At 34.5% G+C, this 14,111-nt stretch overlaps 3 protein-coding genes across 3 annotated transcripts; 1 reads left to right on the top strand and 2 right to left on the bottom strand.

Moving 5' to 3' along the window:
• Positions 1–1,468: 1,468 nt before the first annotated feature.
• Positions 1,469–7,061, bottom strand: LOC105362182 (Sterol regulatory element binding protein). Its single transcript, XM_011499542.1, has 8 exons — positions 6,703–7,061; positions 5,934–6,476; positions 5,438–5,669; positions 4,722–5,122; positions 3,555–4,487; positions 2,748–3,043; positions 2,347–2,502; positions 1,469–1,979 (listed from the first exon to the last, which is right to left on the bottom strand). Exons 1-8 carry the CDS (start codon positions 6,800–6,802, stop codon positions 1,626–1,628), a joined length of 3,015 nt encoding a protein of 1,004 aa, XP_011497844.1. The 5' UTR covers positions 6,803–7,061; the 3' UTR covers positions 1,469–1,625.
• Positions 7,062–7,170: 109 nt separating this feature from the next.
• S2P (membrane-bound transcription factor site-2 protease) lies at positions 7,171–9,513 on the top strand. The gene is made up of 6 exons (XM_011499541.1): positions 7,171–7,365; positions 7,578–7,856; positions 7,954–8,304; positions 8,554–8,712; positions 8,788–9,045; positions 9,134–9,513. The coding sequence occupies exons 1-6, from the start codon at positions 7,291–7,293 to the stop codon at positions 9,497–9,499; spliced, it is 1,488 nt and encodes a 495-aa protein (XP_011497843.1). The 5' UTR covers positions 7,171–7,290; the 3' UTR covers positions 9,500–9,513.
• A 1,207-nt stretch (positions 9,514–10,720) lies between these two features.
• On the bottom strand, positions 10,721–12,570 carry LOC105362180 (zinc finger C4H2 domain-containing protein). Its single transcript, XM_011499540.1, has 5 exons — positions 12,033–12,570; positions 11,773–11,944; positions 11,525–11,703; positions 11,106–11,306; positions 10,721–10,991 (listed from the first exon to the last, which is right to left on the bottom strand). The coding sequence occupies exons 1-5, from the start codon at positions 12,098–12,100 to the stop codon at positions 10,862–10,864; spliced, it is 750 nt and encodes a 249-aa protein (XP_011497842.1). The 5' UTR covers positions 12,101–12,570; the 3' UTR covers positions 10,721–10,861.
• Positions 12,571–14,111: the final 1,541 nt, after the last annotated feature.

Raw genomic sequence — 14,111 nt, 5'->3', positions numbered from 1 at the left:
AACTAATAGCGAACAACCGATCTTCAGTACGTGTATAATGTAGTTTTATAAATCTTGAAATTCGTATTGCCGTTAAAATAATATGCGATACAAATGTACTATTACCAAAAAAATAACAAATTTCGTATAATAGTGTAATGTATCTTTTTGATCCTTTTGTGATTTATAACAATATCATTATCATATTCAAAGATTCTATCACATTTATAGATCTTCCCAAGTCATTAAAAATCTCAATCTCTGTGCAAAAACAACAATCAAAGCAATTTTATAACAAAAAACTACACGTATTTATAAAATTATGTTATTACTTAAATTGAATATTTGTCGTGAGATTAATGTACATTATTTTTAATGTACATATTATAGAAATTATTTACTAAAACCATATTGTAATTTATGGAACTTAATAACTATATTAAATAGAAAATTATTATGCAATATAAAATATTGATACATAATATTAATATAATATTAACATACTTATTAAATATTACTTATAAATTATTTCTTAATTATTTCTTTTTTTTTTTTTTTTTTTTTTTTTTTTTTTGTATTATTATTACAATATTTTTCATTTATTATTATTCTTTTCATATAATGTAAACTGCTGTTAATTGTCGATATAAATTTTATCTAAAAATTTACGTGTAGGAACCATTTGGAAAATTTTTAAAATGTATTCTACTGCCATATTTTTTGTTAATTGTTGATATTTTTCAATCATAAATTAATTTTCACAAATTTTTTTTTAATCAAATATTATATTTTAGGGGATCAGGAAGTCGGACGATCGATTCTTATTTTATTTTTTAAAAACTTGAAATTTAAAAAATCATCTAAGATTTTATGTTTGCGTTGATATTGGTGGAAAAATCGATAGATTTCTATTATTATATAGACTCTACCGTTATTACGTATTTATATAAAAATAATGCAATATAAGCTTACCCTTTGATTTTTAAATTCTTCAAATATTCAATAATAATAGCAGATATTGTAACATGTAACGTGGCTAATATTATATACGATTGATGCATGTAACATACATATAACTACGATTGACTTGTTTGCAATTGTCGAATTTAAAAACACGCGAGGGCGATGTGCGCGCGTGCGTGTATGTGTGTGTATGTTTTTAGCAAAACCGACTGCCTAATCCCATCTCTAACGTTCATTAGGATTTATAATTTAGTTTATTAATTTAGCTAATATATACTTAGTCGATAATCTCAACGATTACGAAATTGTGAAAGTATAATCAAGCAGTAAATTACAGTATAATTTAGAATCCAAATTCTTTGTATATATATATCACAGTCAATAAAAGATAAACGGATTAAATATCTTTGAAACCCAACTGTTTAAGGCGTTCAACTCAGAATTCTGTACCATCAATCTTGTTGTTGTTTGCCCAGAGGATGCAAGGCGTGAGAGTAAGCAAATCTCAATGACTAATCCCAAAAATTCCAATTCCTCCAGCATTACAAAAACAACTCAGGAATCTCCTCACAAAAAGCAAGCAGCCCCCTTAGCTAAAGTCATTAAGAAAATTCGCAGCGATCAAAATCATTGCATCGATTCACCCCAAAATATTCCTTTCTCTCTCTCTCTCTCTCTCTCTTTCAATTCGAAGATATGGTGGGCGAGAGCTGCTTTATAAGCTCGTAGCACTCTTGCAGCCTCTTCTTGTCGCCAATGCGCTCGAGCGTCTTGGCGGCCTCGGCGAGCATCCCGGCGCGTTCACCGGGCGAGGCCAGGAGCAGGACGGGCAGGTACCTGCAAGCCAGGCATAGGGCAGCCGCGTGCTCGCGCTCCCCATTGCCCTGCTCGTGCGAGCGGTCCTTGCCGCAGATTATCGAAGATCGCGAGTTGCGATGGTGGAGGCTGCGCTCCAACAAGATCTGGGTCTTCACGGGCGTGGCGCCGGCCATTATCCTCGCCGTTGCCTCGTACAGGAATACACGTGGTAAAACGGACTGAAAGCAAAACAGTGCTGGCTTGATCTATTTGAGGAGATTTTCAGAGTGCTGGGGGTGATATCGATTGAAACTAGCGTGTTCAGAAAAACGTTAAAGAGCATGTTGCTCCAGTACTTTCATCTTTCATTTACAGATGATAAAAGGTACGATAATATTACGTCTACACCATAATAACGATCCCCGTCCCACCTGCACCATTTCATTTGATCGTTAGCTTGACCTTCCCCTTCCTTCCAAATGCAAATAACTAACAAATAACTAACGCGCAAGTGTAATAAAAAAGAGCAAAGAAGCGAAAAGCTTATAATAAAAGACTCGTATAATATAATATCGCGCACGTGTAGGAAATCTGCTCATTACTTACCGTTATGTGCTGGCAGAGCTGTCGCATCCGGGCAAGATCTCGTTGAAAGCCAACGAGAGTCGAAATAATGGCTGGCTTTTCGATATCCCCCTTCAGCTCCTCCCAAAGGGTCGTTCTTATCTCCAGCAACCAATCGCACACCCACAATTGGGTAAGCTAGAACGGCAAATTTGATTTTACATTTGATTGGTTATTCGATTACTCTTCGGCGGCACATAATCTTAGCTTCAAAAGATAATTGTCGCATTAGTCCACCACAGGAGCTGCACTGTGGAAGTACTGCACTATTAATAACTATGCAATGCAACTACAATGCACTCACGTAGTAGCTTTAACTTGGCAATGGATAATATGGTACACGTTGACGATGGAACCGTTGGAATGTAGGATGGATGGCTTACCAAGACATTTTGGGACGATTGTTGCTTGCAGTTGCTGTAAACGGTTGAATGCTCGAGAAACGTACTGGCCTGATCGATAAGGCGCATCGTCGTGCGCTTCGACGGGCATCTCGCCGATTGCAGAAGCAGAAGAATGGCGTGGGGCAACGAATTGACATTGCCTAATTGAAGATTTTTCTCAAATGGGAATTTCCCTTCAATGATGTTCCAAATATCGGAATCTTCTTCGCCCAATCTGAAGTTTGCAGACATGCACATCGCAGCACCCCACCACAATCCTACCTCATCCTCCACTTCTGCAAATTGACATTATTTCAAAACTTTCTCTCCTCTCGATTCTTTAGATTACGATTAGATTAGATTCGACTCTTTAGAAATTAACTATTGGCTTTTTATCTCCCGAGTATAGAAACCTGAAAGAATCTTTGGCGCTAATGCAGAGAAAGAGAGAGAGAGAGAGATGCATTAGTGATAAATTACTGTCAAAGGGATTTTAATCATATTTTTTTCGAAAATGCTAAAAACGTATTGAATGAAGGAGCTTGTATTAAAAAGTTATTTTAAGAAAATTGATTATACTAACTATGAGAAGCGAAGCGTAAAAAGAAAAAAAAATTTTTTTTTTTTTAAACATTATTTAATCAACGACTTAATAATAGCCTTAAGTACTTTTTCTAACAAGCACGTTTGCATCGATAATGTTTTTAATTTTATACGATAAACATAGTTGCTCGACTCGCACGCATCGTATTAAACGATCAAAGCCAAATTGCAAATTAATATATGACGAGATTTTAAGAGCCTTACTAGTTAGCCCAATGTTTTCTTCGTTGCAAATGCACAAGTCAATCTGGGCCGAAGCAATGATTTTCCGTGCAATGTCCAAGAGGCCAGACGTATGAGTATCCCCAACAGTGCCGGCCAACAACCTCAATCCTTGACTAATAAGATGTTCTCTGTATGCTCTAGCGGCATAAGACAGCGGATCGGACTTGTTATTTTGCACGGTAAAGTCGCTCTCTTCTCTCAATCCGTAAATCCACTTTTGCGAGACTAAAAAGCGCATGCCATCGTCGTTGGCGATCCACTTGAGCTTTTGTGGTACGACGCAGGAGGCCAAGAGAGTCCGAGCTTTGTTAAGATAAAATTTGTGAATGAAAGGGAACAGTGGCTGCTTGAAGCACAGTGCCGCGTCAACGTAAATCTCAGCCAACATGGACTTGGGCATCGTCTCACCCGCAGCCTCCGCGTAATTCACTGCCGACAAAGCGATAAAGACCATTGGGTCCTTGGAGCCACGAGAAAGTTTAAGGCAGAGCACCTGCTGATAGACTATCGCCATCTCCATTGCGGATATTTCGGCTAAATGTCGACGAGACTGTTCTCCGAATTTATTACCCAAATATGTCACGAGTCTGCCGATATACAATCGATGCATTACTTGTCGAAAGATTTGCCAGAGTGTTACAAGGAACACGTCCATGCGCATAACCGGCAATTGTCGCGAAAAGTAACGGAGACACTGACTGAGATCTCGATAGGCTTGCTCGTAATCGTCTTTCGACATATTAAACTCAGCCTGACGCCGCCATCGATGAAGCTCAACCGAGACTTTGCTGTCAGCTGGTAATACTGGATCTCCGTACAATAACAGTCGACACAAGCCGAAGGCCAGCAGTGTTGAGTTTATAAACCAGAGAGCCATGTTACTCCATACAGTTGATTCCATATCCAGTGGATCTGTTTGAGAATGTCGTTTTAATTAATTAGAATAATAATCCGGAATGGTAAGCAGCTCATAAACACACAAAATTTACTTCTCTTTCGTAAAATAAAAATAAATTGTTACGATTTATTTTACCTTAATGAATAATTGTTTTTCTTCTTCTTTTTTTTTTTTAAACAATTGCTCGTAATCTTATGGGTGCTGCATTATCATTCAACTCTATTCTAACGAAACGCTTTAAAACTCACCCGTAAACTGTAATATCGTTCTCCCTTCTATATTGCTGGTGTAATCATAGTTAAACCTCGTTATATTGTTCATGAAAAATCCAAGTGGATTGAATGCTAAGAATATGAAAAGAAAAGCGCACAAAGATACGCGGGTGTGATCGGGTATGCCGTTACTCGTTGAAACAACGGCGGGCTTGCGCATGTTGTGCGTAAGGTCAGGTTCTTCTTTGACAACTGGAGTCGGTGGTGAAGGCGGTGATAATGGTGCAGGAGCCGGTGATAAAGATGGTTCGCTGCTATCGGATCGAGGCGGAGTCAATTCGCCACACACCAAGTGCTCGCGTATAGTCTGTCGTTGAGCCGACATTTTCAGAGTCATGTTCTCGGTTTTTAATTTGGCATTGGAATTTTGTAGATATCTGATAATAATTATATAGTATATAATAATTTCAACTCAGTAAATATCTAAAATATATAATATGTTAAAATAAATGTTGGTATTTTACAATTTAATATCACATAATGCATGAATAATATTAATAATTATTATTAATAATAATAATAATAATAATAATAATAATAATAATAATAATAATAACTCTTGAAAGATCGGGAGCTATAGACATTTTCATTGATAAAATATTTTTGCCAACATTTTTTGTACATTGTATTATATACATACTCGAGAGAACATTGTCCTAATTTGATAAACATTTAGTTTTGTCGCGATTTACCTAATGTAATCGATAGTTTTCCTCAAAATTGCTGACTTATTCAGTTTAGCATCGACTCCGACAACGATATTTTTAAGCTCGATAATTTTATCATTTATTGATGTACGATATCGACGTTCTATTGCATTATGAGCACTGCGTTTTACTTCTTTAACTTTTGGAACAGTCACATGAGTATTTGTATTTATTCTATTTATTTGTACTTTATCAGTGTCCAAAACAAGAGGGATCCCTGTTAAACAAACAATGTATTTATATAGTTTATATTGGTTTAAATATAATTAAATTTTCTGAATTTATCAAATCCATTTTAATCCTCATTAATGTTATAAAAAAAGATAGATATCTATCAAACTATTTTCTAGTAATTAATTTTGTCTAATGATTGTAAATAGACAAAACATTTGATAGAACTGACAGTTTCAATTGAATATTACAACGCTACAATTTCGAAGACTGAATTTTCAAAATAAATTTGATGATCAAAAGGAAATACCTGTAGCTAGGACAGTGCCATTTCCAGTATTTACTAATGTATGTATCTGATGCTGAACTGGAGCAGTGTTGATAGTTTGTGATTTTCCAGAATATATTAATGGCTCGGATTTGATTAGTTTCGCTGGCAATAATAATTGCCTTTGTTGCGTTGCAACTGGTGCCAAAGTTACAACAGGCGATGGAATATTAAAATTTACATTTGGAGATATAGTAAACTGCGGACTAAAAACATTAGTCTGAGCCTGTACAGGTACAGGAGCAATTCTTTCCGTTCGCTGTTGCAAAGGTACCGTTGTATTTACTTGGTTTTGACAATGTAATTGTTGAGCTGGGACCGACAATAATGTGACATTTGGCTTTACAGTTTCAACATCATGAAATACTCTATCCAACTTCATTTCAATCGAATTTGAATTCAAAAAATTCAACTTTAAATCTCCTCCCAGAGGCAAAGAAGAATCATCAAATTCGGAGAGTAAATTTTCATCGCCAAATAAGCTTTCGTTATTTAATAGTTCATTTTCACAATTTGTTAAAAGATCTGAAAATAAAAATAAACAATATTAATATTCTTGGAGGGTAATAATTAAAATTTCCTAAAAATAATAGGGAAATAAGTTTTGCTCTTCATTATCTACTTATAAATGTACAATAACAAATATAGCAAACTATACTGATCCAGATATTGTTATTCAATCGCTTCATATCGCAATCGTTGCAAGTTTAAAAAACAATTGTATGTCAACACAACATACGTATATACGCACCATCGAAACCGGTCATATCATTCAAGTTAAAGTTGTCACCGGCCGAAAAACTAGAAAGATCACCATCTTGGACCGAAGTCCAAGTATTGCTGTTATTCATTTTGTTACGATGGTTCGTTCAACTTTGTGTGTCGCATTAAATAACCAAGATTTTTCAAATTTCAGCACACATCGAACGTCCACGAGGATCAGACGACTAAACATGTCAATGACAATAAAATGAAAAAATTTATGTAGGGATCATCCGACCTTTACATTGACCAATCGCGCAACCGTCAAGAATCAGACGATATTACGTCATAAGCGTTCGTAAACGCATCATAACGTACATGGATTATCATGTTTTCATGTGAAAAAAGTGCGCGAATGTTCATAAAGCTAACGAAATTGTTACGAAATTTAAAATCTATAATACTTTATTAGGTTTGCATTTTCGATTACAATTTTGCAGTACCATAACGTCTATTATATTATTTATTCAATTTATTATGTGTAATAGATTATATGTGACGCAAAAATTTACAGGAAAATGATGTAAATAGTAGCGGATCTTTCAAATAAATAATAGTTAATCGTCATGTTATCATAATGGAAGCCCATCAGATTCTCATATTAATCGCTCTTGCTCATTTCTCGTTGTTCTTCTTCAATACAATTTTCGTGGTAAAATATCTTACTTATTGTTTGGATGTATATTTTTTTAAAGCCTATTTTTCTATTCATATAATTTATCATTTATTTTTTATTGACTCAAATGAAGGTTATGATTATTGTGTATTTGCTTCGTATAAATAAAAGCCCAATTGATATTATCATAACATTAACGTTATCTTAATTTTTTTCCTATACATTAATTATTGTTTGATATTTTTCAGTCGTGTATGCATGTACCTTATCTTAATCTATTAAAGAAAATTGGTTTGGAAATTCAGTTATTGCGTTTAAAATGGTTTACAACAATCTTCAATCGCTCTTTGATGAAATGGGGATTAAACCGCTCAAAATTCTGGTCCCTATGGTACAATGCAGGATTAATTGCAACAATTATACTCTTTCCTATATCTATGGTAGTTATTTTAAAAATGACATTCAATATTTGGCTGTTTAATTCATCATCATCTAATGAAAATAATGAACAAGTATTAGAACTAATGGTAAATTTAATTGAAATTCATTATGCTTGAATGTATAGTTTCTCTCTACGTATGTTTATTATTTTTATTAAGCAATTACAAATTTTACCTTTCATAGATTCCAGGAGTTGATATTCCTTACAATGAAATAGGATATTATATACTTTCACTCATTTTATGCAGCATTGTTCATGAATTTGGCCATGCAATGGCAGCTGTAAGAGAAGATGTCCGTTTATTTGGAATAGGAGCAATAATATTTTTTATCATACCAGTCGCTTTTATTCAAATAAGCGATGAGCAACTTGATTTATTGCCATTCAAAAATCGTTTGAGAATTTTATGTGCTGGGATATGGCACAATATTGTTCTTGCTGTATTAGCTATAACAGTTTTAGGATCTGTTACGTTCTTTTTTTCATTATTTTTTATTAAAAATTCAGGTGTCTTTGTGAAAAATATATCGCCAGTAAGTTATTATTCCGATTAAAATTTTCATTTAATAACAATTGCGAGATTAATAAAATGAATTTTAAATTATTTCAACAATTTGACGATGATATTTAAATACTGAAATTGTAATATCTGAAATAAGTATGTGTAAAATTTTTATTGAAAATATTTCATATTCGAGATGAGCTTAAAGTATTTCGTTTTATCAACTAATACGGGATTGTATTATAATTAAAATGTGAACATTCATTTTTAAAAAATCTAGAATTCACCATTGCTAGGACCATCAGGACTATCAACAGGAGATGTAGTTTATAAAATAAATGACTGTATTGTTAGAAATTCAACAAACTGGCGAACTTGCATTTTACAGGCAACTAAGACTTCAACTCCTGGTTATTGTGTAACAGATAAAATGGTTAAGGTATTATTCTTAAATATTAGTTATTATATAATAGATGGAGCAAAACATTCTTAATTGAAAAATTCATAATTTTAGGAACTCGATAAGTCTTTCTTAATTCAGCACAAAAATACTGATGTTCATAATTGTTGTGATCAACATAGCAAAGATAAAGGTTATCTGTGTTTTGAACATTTGGAAGGATTCGATATTCAAACATCTCGAGCCTCTACACACTATTGTCTTCCCACCAGAGCTATTGTCGAAAGCTCCCACAATTTGTGTCAAAACAATGACCAATGTTTTATGCTTAACGATTTATGTATGAAGCCTACGCTGGATAATATGACAAAAGTAATTTACATCTTATTTAAATTTCTAAAAACTTATAAAAATTTAAATGAGTAAAAATAGTCCCGATGAATATTCATATTACTTACAGATAGTTCAATTACAAAGGTATGGACATAAGGATGTATTATTTTTTGGATATCCATCAGAAATATATTACACAACAGAATTAAGTAATTGGGTACCAAGATTTTCATTTTTAAGTCCAAATTTTCCAGAAGCTTTAATTCTCTTTTGCAAATATATCGCAGTTTTCTCATCGGGGTTAGCAATTATTAATGCTTTACCATGCTTTTATTTTGATGGTGAACGCATTACCGCAATTTTGACAGATGCATTGTTAAAAAATAAAATACATGAACAAAATGTACGCAAAATAATTGCTTCAATTATTACAAGTACGTTTACATTGCTCCTTGGACTTAACTTGATAAATATGTACCTGAATAAAACTTAAAATGAAAGTCTTTTAATTTACTGTTGTGACACGTGATAACAAGAATTTGTGAATAGTTATTATACAGATTTATTAAGTTTAAAAATATAGATAATAAATTATATATTTTAAAATACAAATTTTCAACTATATTATAAATAATTTTATTTGCTAAATATACTGCGTGTAAGTTATTCTCATTGCGTTCGACCCAAATTTTTTTGCAATTCTCTTAACGAATTTTCTCCATGAGCCAATAAAGATTTTATTTGCAACTGTAAACAAAATGATGATAAATAAACAAATTATACTATGCAGAGATAAATTATTGCAAAACTTACGTCATCTGTGACATTTTTATAAGTTTTAAAATCAGATTGTACCCAATTTTTCATATACTCCCTATCCGTTGGATCAGGAATTAATTTTATGGTTTTTAAAATATTTCTATATAATTTCAATACTTGCCTACTATTCATAAACTACGAAAAGAATGTTCAAATAATTCTAATTAAATTATTATTTATCGATCGAATAATAATCGAAATTCAAATTAAAAATTAAAGAATACATTTATTTAACCTGTTTTAAGTCCATCACTGATCGTACTGATTTCATAATAATTTTTCAAATGCTATTTAATAGTTGAGTATTTGTACGTTTAAAACACTTGTTAAATTCATCATAATATTTACTTACTTCTTATTAGAATTTCCATCAGGCATTATACGACAATAACCAAGCATAAAAACAATTTTCATGAAAATCGATCTTTAAATCATCTACATATATCGAATGGGTCATTTTAATTTCTTTTGTCCAAACATTTTGAAATGAGCGATTCGAACACTTTTTCACAAAGGTATGCGACTTCACATTGCCAATAATTATCAAAACCACCTTTCATTGCTTATTATCCATATATTATCAGAAATAATAATAATAACAACAATAATAATAGTGATAGTAATAATAGCAATAATTATAACAATATTATCTGGGATTACATGTTTTTTTTTTAAACATAATTGAATAGCAATTTAAATATTATTGCCATTAATTATAGAAATAGAAAAGAAGTTTGAAATATAAAAAATGTTTTAATATATTTATTATTTAAAAAAAAAGACAGTAAATATTGATGAATAAACATACACATATTTTGTACCAAACACATACTTGCTTTACAATAATTAAAAAACAATTTAAATAAAATAAAAAAAAATTAAGTATGAATAAACATCTTATTTCTATTAATTCTGCTCTAAGTTTGAATCAAGCGATTCTAACAATTGAATCAAAGATATTTGTGATTATACTATAATTATGAAGTGATTAACATGAATTAATAAATGAATGATTAAATGAATTATTGCGCTAGACTTAGTCTTTCTTTTTTGGCTTCTTGGGATTACGAGATCGTGACTTGGCTTTGCATAGAGGACATATGGGGGCATTCCTATGGATCTGCTGATGACAAGAAAGACATGATTTCATAGGTGGTGGTTGTTGTCTTGAATTATGGAAAAAGAAAAATTACATTAATTACAATTATCCGTCTTAATTGTGATGTTAGACGTTAGTGGTAAAGAGACAGAATTGAACGATTAGAAAGATAAATGCATACCGAAATGTTGGAGCTGGTGGGCCAGGTGCAGGAGGGAGTGGTCTAGGTTCCGCTTTACTTGAACCCTGTAAAGGCTGAGGTGCTAAAAAGGCATTGCTTCCAGGATGACTACCGTGGGAATGCATACTTAATGGAGGTAGTAAATCTTCGCCACGTACGTCCATACGCCACTCTGCTTTTTGTACGGCACGTTCAAAATAACTAAAATTGACAATACCTATTGTTAATTGAAATAAGATTAATTTCGTCGGCTAAATTGATTTTTCTACCCATTAGCAAACAGAATCCTGGGATTTTGTATGAATTGCAATTAAATTATTAAAGTGCGCTTGCAATTGGAAAATGCAGCTTACGATTAATTAAGTTGAATTTAATAGAATACATTACGATTATCGAGTGGATTAAAAAACAAATCGTACTCTGGAGTTATATCGTTATCAATTTCATAAAGTTCAGGCAGTCTTTCGAGTCCCAAGTAATCTCTTCTCATTCTGTCGATATCGTGTTTCAAGGGCTGATAATCATTGTTGTGAATTATCTTAGCAGCCTCCCTAGCACGATTTCTCGCCTCTTCTGCGTGCTTAATAACCGATTCCATCTACGATCAAAACATCAAATAAATAATACAATAAACGTAACGAGACACGCTGGGATATTATTGACTCACGGCATTGATATCGGCATGAATTTGTCTAAGCTCTTCGACGTGAGCCATTTTTTCTTGCATCAGCAAATCCATTTCCTGTTTATACTCCATCAAGCATTTATCTTCTTGTTCGGTTAGCTCTACTTCCTGGAAGATTCTCTGCTTTATCTTGTCTAACTGGATAGTTTTCGACCTAGATAATGACAATAAGCACGTAAGCGTTAACATAAAATGCCACCCACAAAATTCCCCCATTACAAAGACACTTATTAAAAAGCTACCTGATATCTTTCAAAGCTTCGAGCTTTGCAAAGAGAATCGTTCCCTCCGGAGTTGCCATTGTCAACATTTATCTAAATTTGCACCAATGTACCGGACGTTCAACTAACTCTCATAATCCTCGCTACGATCTCCCTAAAATCGGCTTCTCGCATTGGCAAAAAGCATAATGTAATCGAAAGAGAGATATTGCCTCCACTGCTGCATTATTTTCGGCTTCTTTGTTCGTGGGGTATGCCTTTCGAGGTTATGGGCGAAAATAATAATTTACCCTTCCCCCTTACCCAATAAAACAACGCATCACAAACTCAACACACATGCTCCAGGCACTCGCGGCCCATATCGAAAAAAAAAAACTTGGATTTAAACGACTACATGGCTTTGTAACATCACGACAGTTTCTCTACCCTCGGCAGGATCATGAAGAGGGTGCGCGTTCCAAAATTGTACAACGCACGGCCAAGTAAGCTGGCTTTATCTTACGCAGCTGCCCGCTGGAGATGCATCAGCGAGAGAAGGTGAAAGTCAACCCTCGCCTGTCCCGTACCGTACCGCGCGCACCCAATCGCGGCTGCATCGACGAGTTGTCGAGTCAACGGACCAATCGAATCGCCCCGAGACGCATTGCTCCTCGACGCTGCGGAGCGTCAGGAGTTATTAAAAAAAAACTTGGTTGCGCGTGATGCTGCGGGTAAGGAGCGTCGGGAGTTACGACGCACGACTGCTTCGCGCATTAATGAGATGATAATCTTAGGCTATTTAGCTCTTAGCCTCCATCGAACGTCGGGATAAATTCGATATTGCCTATTGGATATTGGATATTGTCATCATAATCAGCAGCGGTATCGCGCGCGCTATTAAATCAGCGCCAATAATCGCAATTAAATCGTGGGCGACTCGCTTAATCATTCGAGATTAAAAGAAAGAAAAAAGAAAGAAAAAAAAAAACAAAAAAGCCTTTTCGGTGGCTCGCTGTTATTGGCCGATGCCCAAAAATACTCGGCTTCAGAGGTCAAATAAGCTCATTACGACTTTCATGCGTAATCTTGCCTCTCCATTGTTTCAATTGCAGTGCTCCACGACGAGTCATAGTGTTAAGCATTGGACTTACGGCCCATTAATTCTCCCATTAGAATCATTCGAATGAAATATGGTTTGCTGGAACTTGACAATAGGCTGCCGACCAATCATCCGCGTATCATTCGGTTATGTCCATTTGCAAAAAGCACTTTGTTCGTAATTAATATATGGCATAAAGTCGGCCGAGAGAATGTTATTCTCTATATTGCCCGGGCAATGACAAAGGACAATGTTAAAATTATTATGTAAATACTTTCTAGTCACAACAAGGAAGGAGAGATTTGTTCTCCGCTCTTTAACGCTAACGATTATATTATTATCGACGATTTATTTATTTTACATATATGCATACATAAATACTTATCTCTAATGGGACTCAAGAATTAACAAATAAATGACAAGCGGATGATAATAGGAGTTTGATAAGTAAGCCTCGAGAACAATATGACTTTCGTACAATTATGTTACTGAGACGAACGAGAACCATTCGTCGAATAAACGAAACACAGGTAGAAATTAATTGTATTAAAAAATTAAGGACGGGATGACTCAATTAATTTAATGCATCGATATTACAATTATGAGCTTAACGCCAATAGTTTACGATGAAACCTTGCACGTGTGCATACGCACAGTGCGTCAGTCACTATAAACTAAAAAGTACAAAGAAATAAGCAGCCAAGTGAAAGAGACAAGCCGGAGGTTTATCGGGCTAATTACACGTCGAGATTGCGCCCGCGCGCGTAACCGCTGGCCACTTGTACGTTGTTAATAAGTTTTTCGTTACAATCTGGCCGTGCAGGGCACCCGATAGGCCACAACCCACACATCCCCGTGCGCGCGCGTATCGCGAGAAGGTCGATAAAGTAGAAAAATGCCACGGCATTCCATCGGAGCTGTCGGCCAATCGGGCGCGCGACCCGCCGGCAAGAACCAACGACCTCGCCGCGAAAGCGAGGGTGCGACGCAGAGGCTCAACGTCGTGTTGAGAACCGGATGAT

Source organism: Ceratosolen solmsi, unplaced genomic scaffold, assembly GCF_000503995.2.
Source record: "Ceratosolen solmsi marchali unplaced genomic scaffold, CerSol_1.0 scaffold35, whole genome shotgun sequence".
NCBI classification, from domain to species: domain Eukaryota; kingdom Metazoa; phylum Arthropoda; class Insecta; order Hymenoptera; family Agaonidae; genus Ceratosolen; species Ceratosolen solmsi.
This window is presented reverse-complemented; position numbering and strand designations above follow the sequence as displayed.

What these genes read in the sequence shown, in the direction of transcription:
- LOC105362182 (XM_011499542.1), bottom strand. Translation starts at nt 6,802, where the DNA reads ATGAATAACAGCAATACTTGGACTTCGGTCCAAGATGGTGATCTTTCT. An exon ending in TGATATGACCGGTTTCGATG is followed by an intron (nt 6,477 to 6,702) that starts GTGCGTATATAC and finishes TTTTATTTTCAG; the next exon opens with ATCTTTTAACAAATTGTGAA. An exon ending in TGGCACTGTCCTAGCTACAG is followed by an intron (nt 5,670 to 5,933) that starts GTATTTCCTTTT and finishes TTTGTTTAACAG; the next exon opens with GGATCCCTCTTGTTTTGGAC.
- S2P (XM_011499541.1), top strand. Translation starts at nt 7,291, where the DNA reads ATGGAAGCCCATCAGATTCTCATATTAATCGCTCTTGCTCATTTCTCG. An exon ending in TCTTCAATACAATTTTCGTG is followed by an intron (nt 7,366 to 7,577) that starts GTAAAATATCTT and finishes GATATTTTTCAG; the next exon opens with TCGTGTATGCATGTACCTTA. An exon ending in TAACAGATAAAATGGTTAAG is followed by an intron (nt 8,713 to 8,787) that starts GTATTATTCTTA and finishes TCATAATTTTAG; the next exon opens with GAACTCGATAAGTCTTTCTT.
- LOC105362180 (XM_011499540.1), bottom strand. Translation starts at nt 12,100, where the DNA reads ATGTTGACAATGGCAACTCCGGAGGGAACGATTCTCTTTGCAAAGCTC. An exon ending in TTCATGCCGATATCAATGCC is followed by an intron (nt 11,704 to 11,772) that starts GTGAGTCAATAA and finishes TTTTGATCGTAG; the next exon opens with ATGGAATCGGTTATTAAGCA. An exon ending in CCACCAGCTCCAACATTTCG is followed by an intron (nt 10,992 to 11,105) that starts GTATGCATTTAT and finishes CCATAATTCAAG; the next exon opens with ACAACAACCACCACCTATGA.